This window comes from Oncorhynchus gorbuscha, linkage group LG16 (assembly GCF_021184085.1).
Source record: "Oncorhynchus gorbuscha isolate QuinsamMale2020 ecotype Even-year linkage group LG16, OgorEven_v1.0, whole genome shotgun sequence".
In the NCBI taxonomy this organism is placed as follows: domain Eukaryota; kingdom Metazoa; phylum Chordata; class Actinopteri; order Salmoniformes; family Salmonidae; genus Oncorhynchus; species Oncorhynchus gorbuscha.
Genome location: NC_060188.1, coordinates 24763799 through 24790809, shown reverse-complemented (window position 1 = coordinate 24790809; position 27011 = coordinate 24763799). Strand labels below are relative to the sequence as shown.

The 27011-nt window shown below is 46.1% G+C and overlaps 1 protein-coding gene across 2 annotated transcripts; it reads left to right on the top strand.

Moving 5' to 3' along the window:
• The first annotated feature begins 222 nt into the window (after positions 1-222).
• On the top strand, positions 223-26705 carry LOC123999293 (histone-lysine N-methyltransferase EZH1-like). 2 transcript variants are annotated; one of them, XM_046304903.1, is made up of 20 exons: positions 223-482; positions 1554-1728; positions 1846-1971; positions 8080-8202; positions 9882-9999; positions 10253-10456; positions 11219-11321; positions 12059-12222; positions 15987-16078; positions 16230-16392; positions 20253-20434; positions 21491-21582; positions 21794-21822; positions 21947-22072; positions 23813-23991; positions 24202-24297; positions 24464-24545; positions 24659-24739; positions 24833-24964; positions 25074-26705. In XM_046304903.1, the coding sequence occupies exons 2-19, from the start codon at positions 1558-1560 to the stop codon at positions 24919-24921; spliced, it is 2220 nt and encodes a 739-aa protein (XP_046160859.1). In that variant the 5' UTR covers positions 223-482; positions 1554-1557; the 3' UTR covers positions 24922-24964; positions 25074-26705. The 2 variants fall into 2 exon arrangements, with proteins under 2 accessions (XP_046160859.1, XP_046160858.1); XM_046304902.1 differs by having other exon boundaries at positions 224-482; positions 24833-24917.
• Positions 26706-27011: the final 306 nt, after the last annotated feature.

Here is a 27011-nt window from a genome sequence, read left to right as displayed (position 1 = left end):
CACTAGTTATTAGTAGCCTATAGTAGCTTAGTCGCCTATGTAATAGTTGACTAATAGTAATATTATTCTGATAGTAGTAATAACGTTAGTAGTAGCCTCATAGCAGGCGTGTAGCCCTTGTGAGTTGAATCATTCACAAGCTACATGTGGGCTATCCAAATGTCCATATACTTTCAAGTCGCACGCTTTTACCCCAGTCCAGCTACCAAGCACAGAGTGATCATAATAAAGACGTCACTCTCTAACTGAGCCAGTTAAGTGCGCAGCTTTTAACTGTACAACTTCAATTTCAGCATGCTTGCGGACGACATAGGAATCTTCGGATCCCATCGGCGTGTGAACCCAAATACACGGACCCTATTATTTACTCCGCGTCCGTAGCGAAGAAATCCGCATTTTATGGTGGATTTCAAACGGGGAGTTCAACGCTATAGTGGCGAGCTCAAGTCGCTACAAATAAGAGGACACGAGGATCCTTAAAGGTATTTCTAACTGCGACACTGTATCAAAACTGAACATGTGTGCGCGCATCCCAGAGAAGCGCATTAGAAATATCACATTATAATGTTATTGGTTGGGCGTGAAAGCTGTCCATTGCGTAAAACGAACATAATTGAAATGGATAGGCGATGCATCAACGTCTGTGACTTCTGTTATCGACTGTTGGTGTAGGATTCTAAGGGTGTAGGATTCTAAGGAAGGCTAATGCCTGGTACGGTTGATACGACTCATTTGCCCTGAAAACGAAAAGCCTTTACGCAGCGCGACATTTATTTTGCTTCTCACCAATCCCACAACATTTTTGTGGGATAGGGTTATAGAATTCTGCAGAATAGGTTATGAAATCCTAGAAAAGTGCACTACGCACTTAGCTGCTCTGTTTTCATATTGGTTTTCAGAAGAGAAACGCCCACTTTTACTAATGTTGTATGTGTTGGGGAGGACGTGTTTTTCAGACTGCCATTTGGTCTAGGTATATGACAAGTTTGACGTGCTTGAGGTTTCACTTTATTATAGGCCCGTTATTTTATGATTCCGTTGTTCTAGTCCCACATGATAAGATTACGAATGGCACATTATAGCGCTGACCAGGATGCACTGGAAGGTGTTTTTTTAAAGCCTTTTTTAATGCAGTCCTTGGTGCTTTTGCTAACAGAAGGGGGCGGTGGTTCGCTCACGCACAAGCATGCAGAAGTTTGAGTCATGCGTTTCGTTTGACTGTGTGAGTCTGTGTGTGTTTGTGTGTGTGTGTGTGGGGGGGGGGGGGCTGAATCACTTCTCTTACGGGAAGCTCTTGGAAAATTACTTTTCCAATTGCCATTGATGTTATCACATCCCAGATCCATGTAAAACGTGTTTTTGGAGTTAGGCACAACCAATTCACACACCACACTCACACCAACAGCGATATCCTCCTTTAATACTACTTCTATCAACACAAAAACTGACCCTGAGAAATTGGTGAAATAGAAAAGTGTTCTTTAGCATGATTAACCAGGTGTTTTGTATTTGTGTCAGTACCAGTAACTCCATTCATTTATATCATTGTGCAGGACCATGGAGAAGGCCCCTGTCTCAGACCCAGTCCCGGCTGTGATCCCAACCCCAACACCTTGTCCTGCCTCCAACATACCCTCCCGTAGCCTGTTGGAGTGGAGGAAGAGGGTGAAGTCTGAGTACATGCGACTCCGTCAGCTGAAACGCTTTAAAAATGCAGAGGAGGTCAAGGTAAGGATAATGAGAGAGAGAGAGAGAGAGAGAGAGAGAGAGAGAGAGAGAGAGAGAGAGAGAGAGATTGTGTGTATAGGTATTACAAACTCTTCTTACATTTCCTGTCTTTTCCAGGCCTTGTTCATGTCCAACCGGCAGAAGATAGAGGAACGTACCAACCTTCTGAACGAGGAGTGGTCCAAGCTCAGGATCCAGTCAGTTCCCCTGTCTACCCCAGGTGGAGCGCAACCCGGCAAAAAGGTGAGCGAGACAAAAGGATAGAGAGACATACAGTAGGAGGCGACGCATCACATTTTCTGGCCTATCCAGACAAAGCAACGATTTCCTGTGCCAGTGAACCTCGTAGCTGTGCTTGCAATAACTCTTATGAAACGGCAGAGTCCAGCAGATGCAACAATAGCAGTTGCATCTCGCATTGATGTTCTCAGATTTACATTACATTTATGTCATTTAGCAGACGCTCTTATCCAGAGTGACTTACAAATTGGTGCATTCACCTTATGACATCCAGTGGAACAGTCACTTTACAATAGTGCATCTAAATCTTAAAGGGGGGGGGTGAGAGGGATTACTTATCCTATCCTAGGTATTCCTTAAAGAGGTGGGGTTTCAGGTGTCTCCGGAAGGTGGTGATTGACTCCGCTGTCCTGGCGTCGTGAGGGAGTTTGTTCCACCATTGGGGGGCCAGCGCAGCGAACAGTTTTGACTGGGCTGAGCGGGAGCTGTACTTCCTCAGTGGTAGGGAGGCGAGCAGGCCAGAGGTGGATGAACGCAGTGCCCTTGTTTGGGTGTAGGGCCTGATCAGAGCCTGGAGGTACTGAGGTGCCGTTCCCCTCACAGCTCCGTAGGCAAGCACCATGGTCTTGTAGCGGATGCGAGCTTCAACTGGAAGCCAGTGGAGAGAACGGAGGAGCGGGGTGACGTGAGAGAACTTGGGAAGGTTGAACACCAGACGGGCTGCGGCGTTCTGGATGAGTTGAAGGGGTTTAATGGCACAGGCAGGGAGCCCAGCCAACAGCAAGTTGCAGTAATCCAGACGGGAGATGACAAGTGCCTGGATTAGGACCTGCGCCGCTTCCTGTGTGAGGCAGGGTCGTACTCTGCGGATGTTGTAGAGCATGAACCTACAGGAACGGGCCACCGCCTTGATGTTGGTTGAGAACGACAGGGTGTTGTCCAGGATCACGCCAAGGTTCTTGGCGCTCTGGGAGGAGGACACAATGGAGTTGTCAACCGTGATGGCGAGATCATGGAACGGGCAGTCCTTCCCCGGGAGGAAGAGCAGCTCCGTCTTGCCGAGGTTCAGCTTGAGGTGGTGATCCGTCATCCACACTGATATGTCTGCCAGACATGCGGAGATGCGATTCGCCACCTGGTCGTCAGAAGGGGGAAAGGAGAAGATTAATTGTGTGGCGTCTGCATAGCAATGATAGGAGAGACCATGTGAGGTTATGACAGAGCCAAGTGACTTGGTGTATAGCGAGAATAGGAGAGGGCCAAGAACAGAGCCCTGGGGGACACCAGTGGTGAGAGCGCGTGGTGAGGAGACAGATTCTCGCCACGCCACCTGGTAGGAGCGGCCTGTCAGGTAGGACGCAATCCAAGCATGGGCCGCGCCGGAAATGCCCAACTCGGAGAGGGTGGAGAGGAGGATCTGATGGTTCACAGTATCGAAGGCAGCCGATAGATCTAGAAGGATGAGAGCAGAGGAGAGAGAGTTAGCTTTAGCAGTGCGGAGCGCCTCCGTGATACAGAGGAGAGCAGTCTCAGTTGAATGACTAGTCTTGAAACCTGACTGATTTGGATCAAGAAGGTCATTCAGAGAGAGATAGCGGGAGAGCTGGCCAAGGACGGATGGATTTATAGCTCTCAACAGGAATAAATCCAAAATCATTTTGGAGAATTGAAACCAGACCACTTTCTCTTAGTCACAGATGGACAGAATTACTTAGTGCTTAAATATGAGGCTGTAACGAGTCTGCACCAAATACATAAATACATGTGATTTTGTCTTTGAAACATTTAATTGAAATACTTTAGAATTTCTTTCATTCCTATGGAGGACTGCTCCTACTGCGGAGTGCCAATATGGCCGACCGGTGGCTTCGAAGCCTCTCAATGGCCAATACATAGCACCAGCAATCTGTAATGTCGTTCGTCTGTTGTATGAAGAGAGTCAGACCGAAATGCAGCGTGTAGGTTACTCATGACTTTAATGAAAATAATCGCGGTACATGAAATAACTGTATAAGAAAACAACAAACGAAACATGAAACCTATTACAGCCTATCTGGTGACTACAACACTAAGACAGGGACAAACACCCACAAAATACAACGCAAAAGTCAGGCTGTCTAAATACGGTTCTCAATCAGAGACAACGACAAGCACCTGACTCAGGCTTGGTTGCCTGGGGCGATTCTCAATCAAACTAGACACACCCCTAATCAGCCGCAATCCCAAATAATACAAACCCCAATACAAATACAACATATAAACCCATGTCACACCCTGGCCTACCCAAACATATAACAAAAACACAAAATACAATGACCAAGGCGTGACAGAACCCCCCCCCCTAAGGTGCGGACTCCGGGACGCACCTCAAGAGCATAGGGAGGGTCCGGGTGGGCGTCTGTCCATGGTGGCGGTTCTGGCTCGGGACGTGGACCCCACTCCATAAATGTCCTAGCTCCTCCCCTTCGCATCCTGGGATAATCCACCTTCTCCGCCGACCATGGCCTAATAGTCCTCACCCTGATCCCCACATAATTGAGGGGCAGCTCGGGACAGAGGGGCAGCTCGGGACAGAGGGGCATCTCAGGACAGAGGGGCATCTCAGGACAGAGGGGCATCTCAGGACAGAGGGGCATCTCAGGACAGAGGGGCATCTCGGGACAGAGGGGCAGCTCGGAACAGAGGGGCAGCCCGGGACTGAGGGGCAGCTCGGAACAGAGGGGCAGCTCGGAACAGAAGCAGCCCGGTACTGAGGGGAAGCCCGGTACTGAGAGGCAGCCCAGTACTGAGAGGAAGCCCAGTACTGAGAGGAAGCTCAGTACTGAGAGGAAGCTCAGCCAGGTAGTAGGCTCCGGTAAATCCTGGCTGGCTGGTGGAACTGGATGATTAAGGTTGTCTGGCGGATCCTGGCAGACTGGCGACGCTGGGCTGACTGGCGGCGCTGGGCAGACTGGGAGCACTGGGCAGACTGGGAGCACTGGGCAGACTGGGAGCACTGGGCTGACTCGGAGCACTGGCGGCGCTGGGCAGACTGGAGACTCCGGCAGCGCAGGAGAGGAGAAAAGCTCTGGCTGCGCTAAACAGGCGGGAGACTCCGGCAGCGCAGGAGAGGAGAAAGGCTCTGGCTGCGCTGAACAGGCGAGGCGCACTGGACGCGCTGGGCCGACTGGGAGCACTGGCAGCGCTGGACAGACTGGGAGCACTGGCCGCGCTGGGCAGACTGGGAGCACTGGCCGCGCTGGGCAGACTGGGAGCACTGGCGGAGCTGGGCAGACTGGGAGCACTGGGCCGACTGGGAGCACTGGGCCGACTGGGAGCACAGGGGGCGCTGGGCAGACTGGAGACTCCGGCAGCGCAGGAAAGGAGAAAGGCTCTGGCTGTGCTAAACAGGCGGGAGACTCCAACAGCGCAGGAGAGGAGAAAAGCGCTGGCTGCGCTGAACAAACGAGGCGCACTGGAGGCCTGGTGCGTGGTGCTGGAACTGGTGGTACTGGATCGAGGACACGCACAGGAAGCCTGGTGCGGGGAGCTGCTACCGGAGGACTGGTGTGTGGAGGTGGTACAGGATGGGCTAGACCGTGAAGGCGTACTGGAGATCTTGAGAGCAGAGTAGGCACAGGACGTGCAAGGCTAGGGATGTGCACAGGAGGCCTGGTGCGTGAGGCTTGGCACCAACTTCACCAGCCGACTAACACGCACCTCAGGTTGAGTATAGAGCGCTAACTCAGGTGCTATCAAATCCCCGACACGATCCGTCGGACGAATATTGTATCTATAGCACCAAGCTAGCAACTCCCTCATTACTCTCCACTCCACTTTCCCCATTAACTCCTTCACAGTCTCTGCTTCGCTCACCTCTAACACTGGCTCTGGTTCTGGTCTCCTCCTTGGCTCCTCACGATGAACAAGGAGAGTTGGCTCAGGTCTATCTCCTGACTCAGCCATACTCTCCCTAAGCCCCCCCAATAAATTTTTTGGAGTGACTTTCCGGTTTCCAACCGCGTCGCCGTGCTGCCTCCTCATACCTGCGCCTCTCCGCTTTAGCTGCTTCTATTTCCTCCTTGGGACGGCGATATTCTCCCGGCTGCGCCCAGGGTCATTTTCCGTCTAATTCCTCCTCCCATGTCCAAATCTCCAAATGGTGCAGTCTCTCCCACTGCAACTGCTCTTCACGATTAACAGGGAGAGTAGGCTCAGGTCTGACTCCTGACTCAGCCACTCTCTCTCTGCGCTTTCCCCCGTTACTTTCGGTTTTCGCTCTGTATAGCCGTGCTTTCCTTTTCGACTCCATACGTCTATAGCCCTCTTCGCATTGCTGTAGGGAATCCCAGGCGGGCTCCTGCACTCGCTCTGGGTCGGCCGCCCACCTGTCGATTTCTTCCCACGTAGTATACTCCATGCTTCTGCTGTCCATAACGTCCTCCTTCAGATCCTGCCAGTTCACACGCTGCTCGGTCTGTGAGTGGTGGGTGTTTCTGTAACGTTGTTCCTCTGTTGTATGAAGAGAGTCAGACCGAAATGCAGCGTGTAGGTTACTCATGACTTTAATGAAAATAATCGCGGTACATGAAATAACTGTATAAGAAAACAACAAACGAAACGTGAAACCTATTACAGCCTATCTGGTGACTACAACACTAAGACAGGGACAAACACCTACAAAATACAACACGAAAGTCAGGCTGTCTAAATACGGTTCTCAATCAGAGACAACGACAAGCACCTGACTCTGATTGAGAATCGCCCCAGGCAACCAAGCCTAACTAGACACACCCCTAATCAGCCACAATCCCAAATAATACAAACCCCAATACAAATACAACATATAAACCCATGTCACACCCTGGCCTACCCAAACATATAACAAAAACACAAAATACAATGACCAAGGCGTGACACAATCCAGGAGTTGTAGACATTGTTGGTCTGCACACATTTGAATGGTGTCTCTGGATTGCCCAGAGAATGTTTGTATGATCACATTTATTTTACAGTTATAAGAAAGGTGAAATCTTACAGTAAGTCATTTATAATTTGATTGTTACTATATGTAGAAAGTATTTCAGTCATTTCAAGCCCTATTGTGCCACTTTTGTTGAATAGGACAAAAATAATAACACATTTTTCATAATGTTTGTGTAATGTACTTGAGTTTGTACACTTTTATAAGGTTAGTACACCTTTATAAGGTTAGTTCACCTTTATAAGGTTAGTACACCTTTATAAGGTTAGTTCTCCTTTATAAGGTTAGTTCACCTTTATAAGGTTAGTACACCTTTATAAGGTTAGTACACCTTTATAAGGTTAGTTCACCTTTATAAGCTTAGTTCACCTTTATAAGGTTAGTACACCTTTATAAGGTTAGTAAACCTTTATAAGGTTAGTACACCTTTATAAGGTTAGTTCACCTTTATAAGGTTAGTACACCTTTATAAGGTTAGTTCACCTTTATAAGGTTAGTTCACCTTTATAAGGTTAGTTCACCTTTATAAGGTTAGTTCACCTTTATAAGGTTAGTACACCTTTATAAGGTTAGTTCACCTTTATAAGGTTAGTACACCTTTATAAGGTTAGTACACCCTTATAAGGTTAGTTCTAGACCTTTCAACATTTTTGCAGCACTACCAGTTATTATTTATGGCCATCTCATGAAGAATATGTACTTTTGTGTATGTGTATTTAAGGGGAAATCTACATTTTGGCCATTAACTAGCCCTTTAAAGCCCATTCTAACTCCTGCCTCATTAACCAGGCCAGGGTCTGCTCTCCCATCAGGCCGACAGAGGACTGAGATGTTTCATCCCTTTTCAGGGAGATGCTGAGCTGCCAAAAAGGGTTCATGAGGCGGCCTTACTGAGGTCAATAACTAAATTCTCTCAGAACCTATGATGAAAACAGCCTGGAGGCAGACAGAGCAGCATCTTGTGTTCCTGAAATGCTCACTATGCTCTTCTCTATTGTCTTGGTATTTGTTTCCCAGTTCATTTCAGAGTAGTGTCAGTGGATATAGCATTGTCTTTATCCAGTTGGGTAATAGTAGCCTACCTGTTGGTTATAAGCCAGTGTTGGTCTGTCCTCATACTCCCCCATCTGTCTCTGGTCCAATCACAGTTGTGCATGGTGGAGTTTGGCTTCCCAGCGTTTAAAGCTCAGACGGTTGCCATGCGGCCCCTGACGACCGTGGCAGGAATCCCCTTCATGTACTCCTGGTCCCCTCTGCAGCAGAACTTCATGGTATGGGGATTTCCTGACAACATACACACATTCAGTATACACTACCAGTCAAAAGTTTTAGAGCATCTACTCATTCAAGGGTTTTTCTTTATTTTTACTATTTTCTACATTGTAGAATAATAGTGAAGACATCAAAATGATAAAATAACACATATGGAATCATATTGTAACCAAAAAGGTGTTAAACAAATCAAAATATATTTTATATTTGAGATTCTTCAAATACCCACCCTTTGCCTTGATGACAGCTTTGCACACTCTTGGCATTCTCTCAACCAGCTTCATGAGGTAGTCACCTGGAATGCATTTTAATTTCTTTCCTTAATGTGTTTGAGCCAATCAGTTGTGTTGTGACAAGGTAGGGGGTATACAGAAGATAGCTCTATTAGGTAAAAGACCAAGTCCATATTATGGTGAGAACAGCTCAAATAAGCAAAGAGAAATGACAGTCCATCATTACTTTAAGACATGAAGGTCAGTCAATATGGAACATTTTCAAGAACTTTGAACGATCCTTCAAGTGCAGTCGCAAAAACCATCAAGCGCTATGATGAAACTGGCTCTCACAAGGACCGCCACGGGAAAGGAAGACCCAAAGTTATCTCCTTCATTAGAGTTACCAGCCTCAGAAATTTCTGCCCAAATAAATTATTGACGGAGTTCAAGCAACAGGCACATCTCATCATCAACTGTTCAGAGGAGACTGAGTAAATCAGGCCTTCATGGTCAAATTTCTGCAAAGAAACCACTACTAAAGGACACCAATAAGGAAAAGAGACTTGCTTGGGCCAAGACAGAGGAACAATGGACATTAGCCCGGTGGAAATTTGTCCTTTGGTCTAGAGTCCAAATTGGAGATTTTTGGTTCCAACCGCCGTGTTCAAGGTGTCTTTGTGAGACACGGATGATTTCTGCAAGTGTATTTCCCACCGTAAAGCATGGAGGAGGAGGTGTTTTGGTGTGGGGGTGCTTTGCTGGTGACACTGTCTGTGATTTATCTAGAATTCAAGGCACATTTAACCAGCATGTCTACCACAGCATTCTGTAGTGTTATGCCATCCCATCTGGTTTGGGCTTAGTGGGACTATCATTTGTTTTTCAACTGGACAATGACCCAACACACCTCCAGGCTGTGTAAGGGCTATTTTACCAAGAAGGAGAGTGATGGAGAGCTGCATCAGATGACCTGGCCTCCACAATCACCCGACCTCAACCAAATTGAGATGATTCGGGATGAGTCGGACCGCAGAGTGAAGGAAAAGCAGCCAACAAGTGCTCAGCATATGTGGGAACTTCTTCAAGACTGTTGGAAAAGCTTTACAGTTTAAGCTGTTTGAGCGAATGCCAAGAGTTTGCAAAGCTGTCATCAAGGCAAAGGGTGGCTATTTGAAGAAAATAAAATATATTTTTATTTGTTTAACACTTTGGTTGGATACTATATTATTCCATATGTGTTATTTCATAGTTTTGATACCTTCACTATTATTCTACAATGTAGAAAATAGTACAAATACAGAAAAACCTGCATCACATCCAGCCGTGATTTGGAGTCCCATAGGGTGGCGCACGATTGGCCCAGCGTTGTCCGGGTTTGGCCGGGGTAGGCCGCCATTGTAAATAAGAATTTGTTCTTAACTGACTTGCCTAGTTAAATAAAAAATAAAAAAATGGTTTCCTAGGTGGAGGATGAGACGTTCCTCCATAACATCCCCTACATGGGAGACGAGGTGTTGGAGCAGGACGAGGCCTTCCTGGAGGAGCTCATCGACAACTATGACGGTGTCCATGGAGACAGAGGTGACCTGCCTACCTGCCTAGACTAGGGATATCATCCTTTCTGTCCTGTTTCGATTACGCACACTGTCAGTCTGATCTATCACAGAGTTATATTATTGGACACGTGGCGGGCTCCAAGAGGTCATCGGTACAGTACGTGCGTTGCTGTGTGCTGCTGGGGAAATCTTAATTGTTTAGGGGATATGTGCTGACGTATATTGCATGATGTCATCAGTAGGTGCTGACATGTTTGACTGTGTGGTTTGTCTCCCAGAGGGAGGGTTCATCAACGACGAGATCTTTAAAGAGTTGGTGGAGGCCTTGAGCCAGTACTCAGACCAGGAGGAGGAAGAGGAGGAGAAAGGGGGGAAAGAGGAGGAAGAGAAAGGGGTGAGGAAGAGCCCTGGGGAAGGGACTGAAGAGGCCAAGGTGGGGCCCACAGCCTTCTTCAGGAGGAAGAGGAGGAGTGTCATAGAGGGTAAGTGTCCTCCAGAGTCTTTTGACTGAAAGATGTAACCACAACTAACATACAGTAGTTCATGTCTCCTAGATGTGATTGGATGCTTATCTAACAAAAGGCAATACGTGCTGTTTTCTATATGAGAGTCAGAGTCACTGGTTTTACTATGCTGGATTATCTTATTTGTATTTGCTATAGACTTGTCCTCTTACTCTTATCAGTGGCATGAGAGAAGAGCGGGTACAGGTCAGGTGATCACTGTGACTGTACTGTACCCCATGATGTACAGGAGCCAGCAGGTCGCTCTGTCCCAGCACGGTGGCACTGCCTGGCATTGTTTACATAGAGACTGTCCCAATCCCGGGGACAGACAGGGTGGATGGGGGAACATGTTTGGTCATAACACCAATACAATACGACCAGGTTCTGGTTACAAGGCCCTTTGACCTCTGGCACATAGAGAGCACCAGGGATTATGGGAACTGGTGGGGGGTTGGGGGTGACACTCACATTGAGAGATACTGTGGCATCAGACACTGTCACTCAGTGTCAGAACACATCAGTATGACAAACACACATTGGTACTCTCTCAATACACAGAGCACATGGACAAACAGTCCTTCTCAATAGGCTCGGGACTTTGCAATCGTTCCAATATGATTGCTTACATGGCAAAAAGTGCAAATACAATTACATCTCAATGGGAAATTGGAACTAGAAAAGGGGTGGTTGAGTTGCTAATTATCTGCTCTTTGCTTTTCTTCTCACTACCTTCCTTAGTGAGGGATTTGGCTGCCAAAAAGAAGATCCCGCATGATAAGATATTCACGGCCATTGCCTCGATGTTCCCCTACAAGGGTACGACAGAGGAGCTGAAGGAAAAGTAAGAAAAGTGCCCAACAACTGTGCTGTGCTTAGCCGAGCGTTGCTTAGTGTTCACCATGGAGATGGGAGCTCTCAGGGAGATGCTAATAATGCTCTCTGCCCTCTCTCCTCATGCTCAATAGAAAAGTTGTTGCATCCCTGTCTGAAAGGCCTTTTTCTTATAAAATACCGCAAACTAAACACTCTCATCCAAATCCACCTGCAAATGAGCATAGGCCAGGGGTCGGCAACAGGGCCCCCCAAAGTTTTTAGTAAAACAAAGAATGATGTTTTGTTTTTCGTAAAAAAGAGAAGGACTGTAAAATCACCAGGAATTCAGCAAAATATTTGTTTCATTTAGGAAATTTGTTCCCAAGTATTTCCACAAAAAAATATGTTTTTTTGACTTGATCATGTCTCAATGTAATCAAGGTATGAAATTATTATTTCCTAATACAATTTCGTTTTGGACTTAGTTGTGGTCTATTTGCAACGTACAAATGATTATAATTATGTTCCGGCCCCCCAACCATCCGCTCTGACAAAAATTGTCTAGCGGCTGAATTTAGTTGCCTACTCCTGGCAATAGGCCTACTTGAGTCAGAATACAGCTACTTACTGTAGTTTCCCACTTCTACTGTATATCATGCCATATACCATGCTCATACAAAATACTATCCTAATACAAAGTTATGTTATGCATGGTAAGGCTATGTTTTGTTTGATCCCCTTCTTCCCCAAATGACACCTCCCTAGGTACAAGGACCTCCTGGAGCCCCCCAGCCCGGTAAAGCTGCCCCCCCTCTGCACCCCTAACATAGACGGGCCATTCGCCAAGTCTGTCCAGCGGGAGCAGTCTCTGCACTCCTTCCATACGCTGTTCTGCAGGCGCTGCTTCAAATACGACTGCTTCCTCCACCGTAATGTGTCCTATGGGTTTACTCTTTTCTCTCACTTTCTGCATCTCTCTCTAACTCTCTCTCTCTCTGTCTCTCTCTCTCTCTCTCTCTAACTCTCTCTCTCTAACTCTCTCTCTCTTTCTCTCTCTAACTCTCTCTCTCTAATTCTCTCTAACTCTCTCTCTCTCTCTCTAACTCTCTCTCTCTAACTCTCTCTCTCTAACTCTCTCTCTCTCTAACTCTCTCTCTCTCTCTAACTCTCTCTCTCTCTAACTCTGTGTTTTTAACCTATTGACATCTGTCAACATGTGGCTTTTCCTCTGGATTTCTGTTTTTATTTTTTCTCTCTGTCTCACTCAGACTCTCTTGGAATCAACACATCTCTAGTGTTATAATAAATGCATTATTACTAGCCAGGACAAACATATTTTCACTATTTCACTAATATCATCAAAATCAATGAATCGTAGCACGTTTTTGGGCTCATTCAGTAGTTTTTACCTGATAAAGTAGAATTCAGTTTAAAAATAATCTTCCGTTTGTATTCCATAAAAAAAAGATTGAAAATGACTGTTGCTGCTTCCTGCTTTTTGATTTATGGCCGAGTGTTAAAACACCGGTTTTAAATGTCCAAATTCATAATCAATATGCTGAAATACTTGTGATATTTTGAAGACCAGTACATAAATGTTACACCCTACACACGTGTCACACATGTTCAGGATACTTGTATTTTGCTAAAAGGTTAGTGTGTTGGGCCAGTAACCGAAAGGTTGCTGGATCGAATCCCCGAGCTGACAAGGTAAAAATCTGTCATTCTGCCCCTGAGCAAGGCAGTTAACCCACTGCTCCCCGGGCACTGAAGGATGTCGATCAAGGCAGCCCCCTGCACCTCTGTGATTCAGAGGGGTTGGGTTAAATGCGGAAGACCCATTCCAGTTGACAACTGACTAGGTATCCCCCTTTCCCTTTCCCTAAATTAGCACCTTACAAACTGCACACGTACTAATATTTACCGAGCGGTCACTCAAGAATGGAATTGATGAGCTTGTACTACTGTAATCAATAGAGCACGCATATTAATCACTCACATCGATATTGTATTGAAATCAATAGAACTGGGACAATTAGCGTGGCGATATGTACCATTAGCACTCTTCTACCAGACAAACCTCAATGAACTTGGGTATACAACATACAGTGCCTTGCGAAAGTATTCGGCCCCCTTGAACTTTGCGACCTTTTGCCACATTTCAGGCTTCAAACATAAAGATATAAAACTGTATTTTTTTGTGAAGAATCAACAACAAGTGGGACACAATCATGAAGTGGAGTGACATTTATTGGATATTTCAAACTTTTTTAACAAATCAAAAACTGAAAAATTGGGCGTGCAAAATTATTCAGCCCCCTTAAGTTAATACTTTGTAGCGCCACCTTTTGCTGCGATTACAGCTGTAAGTCGCTTGGGGTATGTCTCTATCAGTTTTGCACATCGAGAGACTGAAATTTTTTCCCATTCCTCCTTGCAAAACAGCTCGAGCTCAGTGAGGTTGAATGGAGAGCATTTGTGAAAAGCAGTTTTCAGTTCTTTCCACAGATTCTCGATTGGATTCAGGTCTGGACTTTGACTTGGCCATTCTAACACCTGGATATGTTTATTTTTGAACCATTCCATTGTAGATTTTGCTTTATGTTTTGGATCATTGTCTTGTTAGAAGACAAATCTCCATCCCAGTCTCAGGTCTTTTGCAGACTCCATCAGGTTTTCTTCCAGAATGGTCCTGTATTTGGCTCCATCCATCTTCCCATCAATTTGAACCATCTTCCCTGTCCCTGCTGAAGAAAAGCAGGCCCAAACCATGATGCTGCCACCACCATGTTTGACAGTGGGGATGGGGTGTTCAGGGTGATGAGCTGTGTTGCTTTTACGCCAAACATAACGTTTTGCATTGTTGCCAAAAAGTTCAATTTTGGTTTCATCTGACCAGAGCACCTTCTTCCACATGTTTGGTGTTTCTCCCAGGTGGCTTGTGGCAAACTTTAAACGACACTTTTTATGGATATCTTTAAGAAATGGCTTTCTTCTTGCCACTCTTCCATAAAGGCCAGATTTGTGCAATATACGACTGATTGTTGTCCTATGGACAGAGTGTCCCACCTCAGCTGTAGATCTCTGCAGTTCATCCAGAGTGATCATGGGCCTCTTGGCTGCATCTCTGATCAGTCTTCTCCTTGTATGAGCTGAAAGTTTAGAGGGACGGCCAGGTCTTGGTAGATTTGCAGTGGTCTGATACTCCTTCCATTTCAATATTATCACTTGCACAGTGCTCCTTGGGATGTTTAAAGCTTGGGAAATATTTTTGTATCCAAATCCGGCTTTAAACTTCTTCACAACAGTATCTCGGACCTGCCTGGTGTGTTCCTTGTTCTTCATGATGCTCTCTGCGCTTTTAACGGACCTCTGAGACTATCACAGTGCAGGTGCATTTATACGGAGACTTGATTACACACAGGTGGATTGTATTTATCATCATTAGTCATTTAGGTCAACATTGGATCATTCAGAGATCCTCACTGAACTTCTGGAGAGAGTTTGCTGCACTGAAAGTAAAGGGGCTGAATAATTTTGCACACCCAATTTTTCAGTTTTTGATTTGTTAAAAAAGTTTGAAATATCCAATAAATGTCGTTCCACTTGTTGTTAATTCTTCACAAAAAAATACAGTTTTATATCTTTATGTTTGAAGCCTGAAATGTGGCAAAAGGTCGCAAAGTTCAAGGGGGCCGAATACTTTCGCAAGGCACTGTATATATGTTGAATGATGACAACCTGTCGTAGCCATTTATCAACTTATTTCTCTGTGAGAAAAAGATTTTGGAAGATGACCAATACGGAAAAGGAACCATTTTTTGGGACTGGATAATTTCAACAAATCACCACCTCATCATCGGTTTCTAATAGCAATAGGGGTTGGTTTTCATTTGAATGATCGCTTAACCCTCAAATCCATTAATTCATGTAATGCCAGAGCGCCCAATTTTTTTCTAGCCACTGTGGTCTGAAAATGACAGCTGCGTCCCACAAAGGACTGGTGTGTATGACAAAAACAGTGTCAGTGTCCAAAATATCTGATTATCAGCTGTTGTCAAACACACGTCGGTCTCAAAATGATTCTCTTCCTCAATAGTGGAATACTAGATGGAAACTCCAAATTAGTATGACATCCTGGCATTTAAAGCATACAACATTTTCAACATTTAAAATACTATAAAACGTTCTATTTTTGCATACCCAAAATGGCTACTATTTAGAACAAGTATGGGTATTGATCTGTTTTAAGCAATCGGTTTTATGAGATCATGATGACTATAAACTGTAATACTAACATCACCCATCTGAGGTAAAAAAGGATGTGTATTTCCTGCAATTCTTGTGTGGTAAAAACGTTAGTATGTGTAATGTAGTAACACATTCTGTCCACCATTGTAAATTAGCATAATGTAACCTAATTAAATATGTCAGAGTAATTCAATATTTTAATATATGATGATAGTAAATGTAGCAGACTCACACATTGTTACAACAATGACATATATTTCTTCCTACTTTAACCATGGAGAGAATTTATATGCTCTTAATCTCAATTTAACCAGGCGCTCTAGACTAGAGTGTCCATAGGGTCTGTGCAGCATGCAAAATGTTTTATGTCCCTACTATTACTGTACTTCTAACATACAGTATATTGTTACTATCAGTATACTAATAGTATGTATCTTTCCAGCTTTTCACGCTACCCCCAATGTTTACAAGAGGAAGAGCAAGGAGATTCGCATGGAGACAGAGCCCTGTGGTCTGGACTGCTTTCTGCTCCAGGTGTGCTCTGATCCTCTACATGTCCTCTGTGTTTAACTGCCCGACAACAGACAGACAAGCCAATGATGACGCTCCGATCCATTCATCCCTTCTTTAACACTCTTCTATCTCTTCATTTCTGTCCCTCTCTTCCTCTCTCCGTCCTCTAAAGAAAGGGGCCAAAGAGTTTGCGGATCAGGAGATGCTGCGCTCCCAGAGGTCCCGGCGGCGGCGGCGACAGCCACGCCCTCCCAGCTCCAGCTGCCCTGGCCCGTCAGGCACCACTGAGGAGGCCAAGGAGGTGGATAGTGATCACGAGACAACCAGCTCCTCAGGTAGCTTGGGGAAACACAAGCATTATAAGGAACAAGACAGACCAACACAAACGTCAGGGATGCGCAGTAGAGCACCTGCTGGGTGTCGACAAACAGGGGCGGTTCAACATGTAGAATCGTTGGGAAATGAACAGAAAATGGCGGCCGATGTTCTGTGGTCAGAGGCGATAGGACGGCCACCCACTGCGCATGGCCGATGTTCATGTTAGTCTGTCTGGTCCGTAAGTACTATTCACAGGTTGCACCTGCGTCACTCGGTCGCGTCATGCATCTAAAGTCAATCTGGCGACATCAAAATGATGACAAAAGGTTTTGATTTATTTGCCTTCTTTTCTATTTGCATTGTATTTCTAAGCCACTGTAATTCCCCAGCTAGCAGTGAGGAATCTGCCCAGAAGCGGTCCTCTTCCGGGCGTCCGGAACTGATTGAATTGGCCCGGAATCGGGTGTCGGACTCGGCCCGGAATCAAAATGAATGACTGCCCAGAATCGGCCCAAGTACATCAGGTCTTTTCCATCTACCAGAATTCAGTTGACTTTGCCGGCACCTTACCAGAATCCCCACAGAAGCGGCCCGATGCAAATGTAAATAAATGTATACAAAATGACCCGATTGAAATATTACTATTAAGCATTTTATACATATAAATTATACCCATCCACAAAAAAATACATTTTGTGTCAGAGGAAACACCATACACCTGGTGCCCGTGTCAGCGTGCATGCGCCTGGTCTGCCACGGGAGTCACTACAGCGCGATGGGACAAGGACATCCCGGACAGCCAAACCCTCCCCTAACTTTGATGATGCTACGCCAATTGGGTCTCCCGGTCGCGGCCTTTAGTAACGCAGTTTTCACTACGATGCAGTGTCTTAGACCGCTGCGCCACTCGGGAAGCTCCATCCACAAATTTTTTCATGTTTATCAATTGCCTTGAACAAAGTATCAAAATACTACAATGGGCTCTTAAAGAATTTCATATAAATGTTAATTGTCTTTTTTGATCACAGAAACAATGAGAAAATAATGAAATGTTAAGTATATAAAGCAGCCCATGTAATCATCTGCCAGAGAGTAGCCTCAATCGGCCCGAGGCCCCAAGTAATACATTTGGGCCAGATAACTCACACCGGAATCGGTCTGGGCCCCAAGTAATACATTTGGGCCAGATAACTCACACCGGAATCGGTCTGAGCCCCAAGTAATACATTTGGGCCAGATAACTCACACCGGAATCGGTCTGAGCCCCAAGTAATACATTTTGGGCCAGATAACTCACACCGGAATCGGTCTGAGCCCCAAGTAATACATTTGGGCCAGATAACTCACACCGGAATCGGTCTGAGCCCCAAGTAATACATTTTGGGCCAGATAACTCACACCGGAATCGGTCTGAGCCCCAAGTAATACATTTGGGCCAGATAACTCACACATTTTGGGCCAGATAACTCGGCTGTCTGAGCCCCAAGTAAACATTTGGGCCAGATAACTCACACCGGAATCGGTCTGAGCCCCAAGTAATACATTTGGGCCAGATAACTCACACCGGCATCGGCCTGAGCCCCAAGTAATACATTTGGGCCAGATAACCATCACCGGAATCGGTCTGAGCCCCAAGTAATACATTTAAAATCAAATCAAATCAAATGTATTTATATAGCCCTTCGTACATCAGCTGATATCTCTGCTGTACAGAAACCCAGCCTAAAACCCCAAACAGCAAACAATGCAGGTGTAAAAACACGGTGGCTAGGAAAAACTCCCTAGAAAGGCCAAAACCTAGGAAGAAACCTAGAGAGGAACCGGGCTATGTGGGGTGGCCAGTCCTCTTCTGGCTGTGCCGGGTAGAGATTATAACAGAACATGACCAAGATGTTCAAATGTTCATAAATGACCAGCATGGTCGAATAATAATAAGGCAGAACAGTTGAAACTGGAGCGGCAGCACAGTCAGGTGGACTGGGGACAGCAAGGAGCCATCATGTCAGGTAGTCCTGGGGCACGGTCCTAGGGCTCAGGTCCTCCGAGAGAGAGAAAGAAAGAGAGAATTAGAGAGAGCATATGTGGGGTGGCCAGTCCTCTTCTGGCTGTGCCGGGTGGAGATTATAACAGAACGTGGCCAAGATGTTCAAATGTTCATAAATGACCAGCATGGTTGAATAATAGTAAGGCAGAACAGTTGAAACTGGAGCAGCAGCATGGCCAGGTGGACTGGGGACAGCAAGGAGTCATCATGTCAGGTAGTCCTGGGACATGGTCCTAGGGCCCAGGCCAGTTGAAACTGGAGCAGCAGCATGGCCAGGTGGACTGGGGACAGCAAGGAGTCATCATGTCAGGTAGTCCTGGGGCATGGTCCTAGGGCTCAGGTCCTCCGAGAGAGAGAAAGAAAGAGAGAAGGAGAGAATTAGAGAACGCACACTTAGATTCACACAGGACACCGAATAGGACAGGAGAAGTACTCCAGATATAACAAACTGACCCTAGCCCCCCCGACACATAAACTACTGCAGCATAAATACTGGAGGCTGAGACAGGAGGGGTCAGGAGACACTGTGGCCCCATCCGAGGACACCCCCGGACAGGGCCAAACAGGAAGGATATAACCCCACCCACTTTGCCAAAGCACAGCCCCCACACCACTACATTTGGGCCAGATAACGCTCACCGGAATCGGTCTGAGCCCCAAGTAATACATTTGGGCCAGATAACTCACACCGGAATCGGTCTGAGCCCCAAGTAGTACATTTGGGCCAGATAACTCACACCGGAATCGGTCTGAGCCCCAAGTAATACATTTGGGCCAGATAACTCTCACCGGAATCGGCCTGAACCCCAACTAATACATTTGGGCCAGATATCGCTCACCGGAATCGGCCCGAGCTCAATCCCCGCATCCTAGCCATAAGCAATACTGCCGAAGGCGGACTCTCAGCCGGAATCGGCCCAGAACCACTGTGCTAGCTGGGGCACTTTTGATTACATTTTCGTCAGTGCTCATTGACAATACATCGAGTAGGATGCTCAGTTGGGCATCAGTCCAAAACGAACGTTCAAAACAATATTGTGACGAAACATGCAACCCATGAATAGGAGACTGCCAGCTTCCTATCTTCTAAGGTAGGAGAACACTAATGCCTCAGCTGCTACGGTACTACAGTATATCTGTCATACCTCAGTGTATTAATGACAGAATTGATCGACTAAGTTCCCCATAACGCTCATCTGCCAGAATGGCTAATGTGTGCTGAATGCAGTTCATCAGAAAAGAGAACATTGGCTGAAGAATACATTTTTTTTTAAACCATTCACTCTCACTCGCTCTCCAAACACAAGAATCCAACCATGGGTTTCAGCTCCAAAACCAATAGATTCTTTACTCAGCCTCTCCCCCTGGTTTCCTCTTTCTGTTGACAGACTCATGTGGAGAACAGTGGGAGGGAGAAAGAGCAATCTACTCAGGCTCTCGTTTTCTCTGTCTTAATCATTCACTACGTCTCTCTACTGTCTCTCTCTTGCATTCAGTTTGGAAGGAACTAATATCTGTACTGTGATGTCACTGCAGCTCTTCATTTTGAAGATAGACTACTGACTTAAGCTGGTGGCCCAGCGGCCGTCCCCTCTAGCTCAAATCATGTGTAAAAACAGATTGATGAGCGGACTAATAAGCATTCCCCAGTCATAGCATGTGGTCACAATAACACAGCCTTGAACCTGTTGCCAAGCAACATGTTGCTCTCTGCCTTTGGCGGTGGGTGTATGTGCATGGCAGTGGGTGTATGTGCATGAGTCTCAAATGCCCCCCCCCCCCTGTGTGTGTGTCTGTGTGCGTGCGCATGTATGTGTTTTTGGGTACGGTCAGAGAGCAACTCTCGCTGTCAGACCCCCACCAAGCTGTGCCCGGGGGAGGAGCACGGGGAGCAGGTGGAACCACCTGTCCAGTGGAATGGGGCTGAGGAGTCTCTGTTCAGAGTGCTGCACGGAACCTACTACAACAACTTCTGCTCCATCGCTCGCCTCATCAGCACCAAGACCTGCAAACAGGTGAACCACCAAGAACCTACACCCACCAGATATTCATATACTCTATTGATACACCAATTAAAGCAAGTCTCCTGGGCCAACACGCTAATGACCAAAACACATTACAGACTAGTACAGACCGACAAGATAACGAAGTGGTGCTGTGACTGTGTTGTAGTGTGTTGGCATTGATACAAGTGTCGTAACACATAATACTGTGTGGAAAATTGGGATGATTACAAATGGAATGTAAACAACATGCGGAGTCATAAATTAGGACTTTTACGACATGTACATGACAGCTTTGTTATTCTCTGAGACGCTGTCACGGTCTCCGGGCTCAGACGGCTTATAGCGAACGGATCCCTTCTGAGCTGAGGTATTGTGGGGATGTCGTGTGTCTCTAATATGGGGGAGTTATGGGAGTATTGTATGGGGAACATATTAGGCTTTCTGATCAGATTTGCAAAGCTATTGAGAGACACATTTCAATCCTCCAAAACCAAAACAGAGAGACAAAGACCGAGAAACAAAGAGGGCGAAGCGCGACGACAGAGATCCGCCACAGACGTTGCAAAGTAGCTTTGCCCCCTGCAGCAGCTTCCCGGCCCCCAGCACAACGCCAGTGTGACTCTATAGCATGGCCTTGTTATCCCCCAGAGAGCCTGTTGTTTGGCTGGATGGAAACACCGCTGCTACGAGCTTCCCAGTCCCTCCCTCTGCGTAAAGCCAAATCTTTTTTTTTGGCAGGCAGAAGTGGTTTAGGGCTTTGCGGGTGTGTGCGGTGAGTGGGATGGCGAGGAGGTGTGTGTGTGTGTGCATTACGCTGAGATGGTGGTGGGTTCTGATAGGGGAGGAGAGGGCAGCGTGTTTTATGGAGTAATCACATGCAGCGATGCGCTTCCCAGCTTAATTTGAGAGGCACTCAACTACACAATGGGACCAATTCCAGAACCACACAACATTCTGCACCGTTGTGGATAGTTGCCTCATATCTGTGCGTATGCGTGTCGTGTATGCGCTGACAAATATGCCTGCATGTGTGTGTTTAATGTGTGTATTCCCACTCTTCCTCAGGTGTATGAGTTTGCTGTGAAAGAGGTCCTGATCCATCGTGTTCCGTTGGAGGATGGTGGCAACACCCCTCAGAAGAAGAAGAGGAAGCACAGGCAAGATGCGCGCCGACTTTTACACTCACTCCCTCCCCGTCCCTGTTGCAACATGACCTCATAGGAATGTAGTGAGAATGGACCCTGATACACAGATCAGTGGGAGAAAAAGATTAAACCGTGCAGAAAATGAAAGGAACTGCTCTTTTTCAAATACCTTTGTACAGAAATAGACATGATTATTGAGAGTGTTTTTCATTTCTTTCTGTAGGTTATGGGCAAAGATACAGCTCAAGAAAGGTGAGTTCTTCACTTGACTGAAGTATTGAAATAGTCAAATTAACATTGTCAAATGCATTTCTTATACACTAATTCAGAATTATGTATCTGCTCATTGTATAATTAAAACCTTTGTCCTCTCTAGATAACTCATCCAATCAGGTGTACAACTACCAGCCATGTGACCACCCGGACCACCCATGTGACAGCTCCTGTCCCTGTGTGATGACCCAGAATTTCTGTGAGAAGTTCTGCCAGTGTGAGCACGAGTGTGAGTGTCACCTTACCCAAACACACATCCACTGTTACCACCATGTCCTAACACACACACACACACACACACACACACACACACACACACACACACACACACACACACACACACACACACACACACACACACACACACACACACACACACACACACACACACACACACACACACACACACACACACACACACACCACTTCCCAACCCGGATAGACCATTTGCAGAAGACCAAAACATATCAGTGTGAAAACAGACATATTTCAGCACATACTGAACATTCCTTCCACTAAACTGGCCGTGGTAAATGTGTACTACAATTACCTGTACTGATATTGAGAGGTTTCACAGCTCAACGCTGTAATGGGAATAGGAATGTGTTCACAGGCTCTCTTTCACTCGGTGGATGAAAAGGCCCTTTTGACAGGACAGAATAGACAGTGGAACAGTGTGTAAGATGATCCTCCTCCTCGCTGTGTGTTCCGCAGGATAAGCTGTCCTCTGGCAGGCAGGGTTTGGTTAGCTGCATGGGCATCTGTTCAGCATGGGGCCGTGTTCACAATGCTCTGACACATTCATCCCAGGAGAAATGAGCCTGAACCGCTGTGCCCACGCACTTCCACAAATGGCCACAGGGTGGAAGGAAGGAATGTTGAGAGAGAGAGAGAGAGAGAGAGAGAGAGAGAGAGAGAGAGAGAGAGAGAGAGAGAGAGAGAGAGAGAGAGAGAGAGAGAGAGAGAGAGAGAGAGAGAGAGAGAGAGAGAGAGAGAGAGAGAGAGAGAGAGAGAGAGAGAGAGAGAGAGAGAGAGAGAGAGAGAGAGAGAGAGAGAGAGAGAGAGAGAGAGAGAGAGAGAGAGAGAGAGAGAGAGAGAGAGAGAGAGAGAGAGAGAGAGAGAGAGAGAGCTTGGCTCTGAATTCACAGCTTTGGCTCATTTTGTGTTCTAATAGAAATACAGTTCTCCCTCCCCCTCCCTGGTTTTGACAGGAAGCAGCGTATGGAGGGTTTAATGTGTGAGCTCCACAGCCCTGGAGAGGAATCAAAGAGATGTGACAGGCACAGTGCCTGAGCTACAACATCCATCCCTACATTTATACGAGACCGACCGCTACGACTGAACACTGCTCGGTGATGCACACACACACACACACACACACACACACACACACACACACACACACACACACACACACACACACACACACACACACACACACACACACACACACACACACACACACACACACACACACACACACACAGCCACACAAACTGTAGGGAAGAAGACTTAGGAAGGAGGGGAGACAAGACTAATGTTACTGGTCTACTTATGGAGTATTGTCCTCCAGCTAAACCTGTTGGAGAGGAGAGGGACATTTTAAGTTGTCTGCTGCTCGTTTTCCTTCTTCCTCTGCCCGGAAGGCTTTCCATTACTCTCAGCACAGCTGTATTTCAGCATAGCTGCCAGCAGAGGTCAGTGATTGATGAGTTACATTACAGAGCAGCAGCTTTTTTACCGTTGAGGCAGCGTTCATTAATGAAAATGCAGTTGCCGTTCGCCACACAGCCACAGAGAATTCTGTTACAAAATAGCTCTCTAGTCCACTGAGGCATGTAACTCATACGGCTTCTCTGTTACCGCAGTATGTTTCTATGCTGTTTCTAAAAGTGACTATAAACCTCTCCGCTGAACGTTCCCCTGACTGACTCTGAACACTACCCTGGGGTGTTACATTGTTCTCCAGGCCAGAACCGTTTCCCGGGCTGCCGCTGTAAGACCCAGTGCAACACCAAGCAATGTCCCTGCTACCTGGCGGTGAGGGAATGTGACCCAGATCTGTGTATGACCTGTGGAGCCGCGGACCACTGGGACAGCAAGGTAGTCTCCTGCAAGAACTGCAGCATCCAAAGGGGGCTCAAGAAGGTAGGCCAGTGGGTCATGTTCCAGTCCAAAGGAATAGAAAATAGCCGATGATGTGCTGTATCTGAATTCAGGTCGGAGTCAGAACCCATATTAACCCATATTAACATGCTTATGACTTGCTGAGGAATAAAAGGCACCGTTGTATTATTCCGGTGTTGTCTTGTCATTTTGAGTAAATGTCAGCCAACTTTAACCTCTGACCTCTCCCAGCACCTCCTGCTTGCCCCCTCAAACGTGGCAGGGTGGGGCACCTTCATCAAAGAGTCCGTTCAGAAGAATGAGTTCATCTCGGAGTACTGTGGAGAGGTGAGGCTACATAAAACTGTTGAACGTAGCTTTCTTTATCATGTAATGGGGTATAGTTGGGTGTGGGGTTTATATGGTATCAGTATGCGTTTGTATGAATGCCTTTGTGTTAATGCATAAAACATTTAGTCTGACCATCACACTCTGAAACTGTCCGTGTCTGCAGCTAATCTCGCAGGATGAGGCGGACCGACGGGGGAGGATCTACGACAAATACATGTCCAGCTTCCTCTTCAACCTCAACAATGGTAATAATGACTCCTCAACACGCTGATGATGCACAGTTAACCCTTTAAAGGACATCACCGTCACTGTGTTCTGTGATCGCTGAGCTGACACTGTTCCTGTAATGTCTCAACAGACTTTGTCGTGGACGCCACAAGGAAAGGGAATAAAATCCGATTTGCGAATCACTCGGTGAACCCAAACTGCTACGCTAAGGGTAGGATCACATAGAAAAATACAAAGCCTGTTTTGTGGAGTGATTTGGTTTGGTGACGTGCACAAATCGATGATGTGATGGCTGTTGTTGCAGTGGTCATGGTGAATGGAGACCACCGCATCGGGATCTTTGCCAAACGGGCTATCCTACAGGGGGAGGAGCTCTTCTTCGACTATAGGTAGAGCCTTGTGGCCATGGGAACACTGGAGCCTTCGATACAATACGGTATCGCAGTCCTTCTTTGGTTGTCTCTGATATTTGTGGGATGACTTGCATTTGTTTTTTACACTGATGTTTCACACTGTCCTGACTCTCTCTCTCCTGCCCCTTACAGGTACAGCCAGGATGATGCCCTGAAGTATGTGGGCATAGAGAGAGAAGTCGACATGGCCTAGCATTAACCTGCTGCATTTCAGCCACCTGCACTGACCCCTTGCTGACTGACCCCCCCCCCCCCTCCCAAACCACCTGGTAACTCTTCTGCTCCTCGTCACATTGCCACAACAAACAGAAGCTCTATTGGCCTCTGGAAAACATTCACCGTAATGGAGGAGAATTAAAATCCCTGATCTATGTTACTGACTAGTCCCCCATTGACAACAGTGCTGAACGGTTTTCTTCTCCCTTGGTGACAATTTCCTCCTGCTACCACATCAGTGAAATCACTTCCTCTCTGTATGAAGCACTTCCCCACTGCTTTATCACTCACCTAGCGAAAACTGTGTACGTGAAGCTTCTGGAACGAAACAAGCAATTAGAAGGGCAACAAAAACCTACTATCTACAGTATATATTCAATATATCGCTTATACTGTACCATCAGCCTCATGGCATTGTTGTTATTTTCACCATGAACACATGCTGTGTGTTATGCTCTCTGTATTTCTGTTACTGTACTCACATCTATTAACGATTGCTTGTCCTCTCAATGAGCAACGCTAGCTTTTAGCCTACAGTGTATCTATTAACAGTGCAAGACAGCGCACGTGTTGTCTTTTGGTTTAAAATGAACTCTAAGCACATTAGCAAGATAATTAGCTTTTATTTTCAAATGCAGCTCTATGGAGGAACTCAGTATCCTGTCATGCTAACTTTCCTGTTACTCAGAAAAAGCCTCTTCCCGGTAGCTTTTGGAGGCAATGCTAAACTCATGATAATGCTAAAGCTCTGTATCTGACCGGTCTCTGTGGCTATAGCATCAACACCACCCCCTTCATACATAGTGAAATAACTTACTGTGCATTTATACCAATGTTCTTCAAAAGAAAATGTGCCGTACCGTACGAGAAACCGACTAACTGAATGTGAACTCTGAAGTGGTGGTTGATGGGAGATCTCATTCCTCCTTTAGTTTGACAACTAGTCACCTGTGCCATTGGTACTCAGTGATACGTGTACTTTATGAAGCATTTGCCATTCAGTTTACATGAGCGTCAGCTCTTCTAACTCAAAAAAGACTATATCCGTGTATAAGAACCATGAACACTATAGTCTCCCCTGAAAAAGCTGTAAGTGCCAAATGAATCTAAACTGAAAGAGGAGGGTTGTCATTATGATGTTTGTACTGTATATAATGGACAGGACTGTGTTACAGGTAACCATTTTACGGTTCTACTCGTCACGGGAAAATAAGATAGGAAAAATAACATTTTTTGACCATTTCAATTTTCAAGTGCCCCACTTGGATGTTGTGTACATACAACCATCCATCTGATCATGTTGTCACACATCCATCTGATCATGTTGTCACACATCCATCTGATCATGTTGTCACACTAATATAAAAGTGAATTGTGGAACTGACATCCAGGTCTGATATTCACCCAGGATTTGATCCTTAAGTCCAAAAACATTGACACCGATGAGAAGATGAGATCTTTCTGCACGGAGGTGACTGAAACTATGTGGAATTTATCGTTATGTACAACTTCTGCCTATGAAAATAAAACTTTTAACTTTATACATTATTACAATATGCATCTTGTCATTGAGTACCATTGTCAGTCAAGAGATAATTCTGGTTTCCTCCAGTGTTTAAATGTGGAAGTGGGGGAGCGCTATTTGGGGGGTTGGGGGCTAGGATGAGTCAGGGTTGAACATACCCTAGCCTCAACCACAACGCTAAATGTAGCCTCAACCACTGCCCTAACCCTAGCTTTTTGTCCACATCCCGGTTCAACACTAATCCTCAACCCTAACCCTAGCTTCTTGTCCACATCCCGGTTCAACACTAATCCTCAACCCTAACCCTAGCTTCTTGTCCACATCCCGGT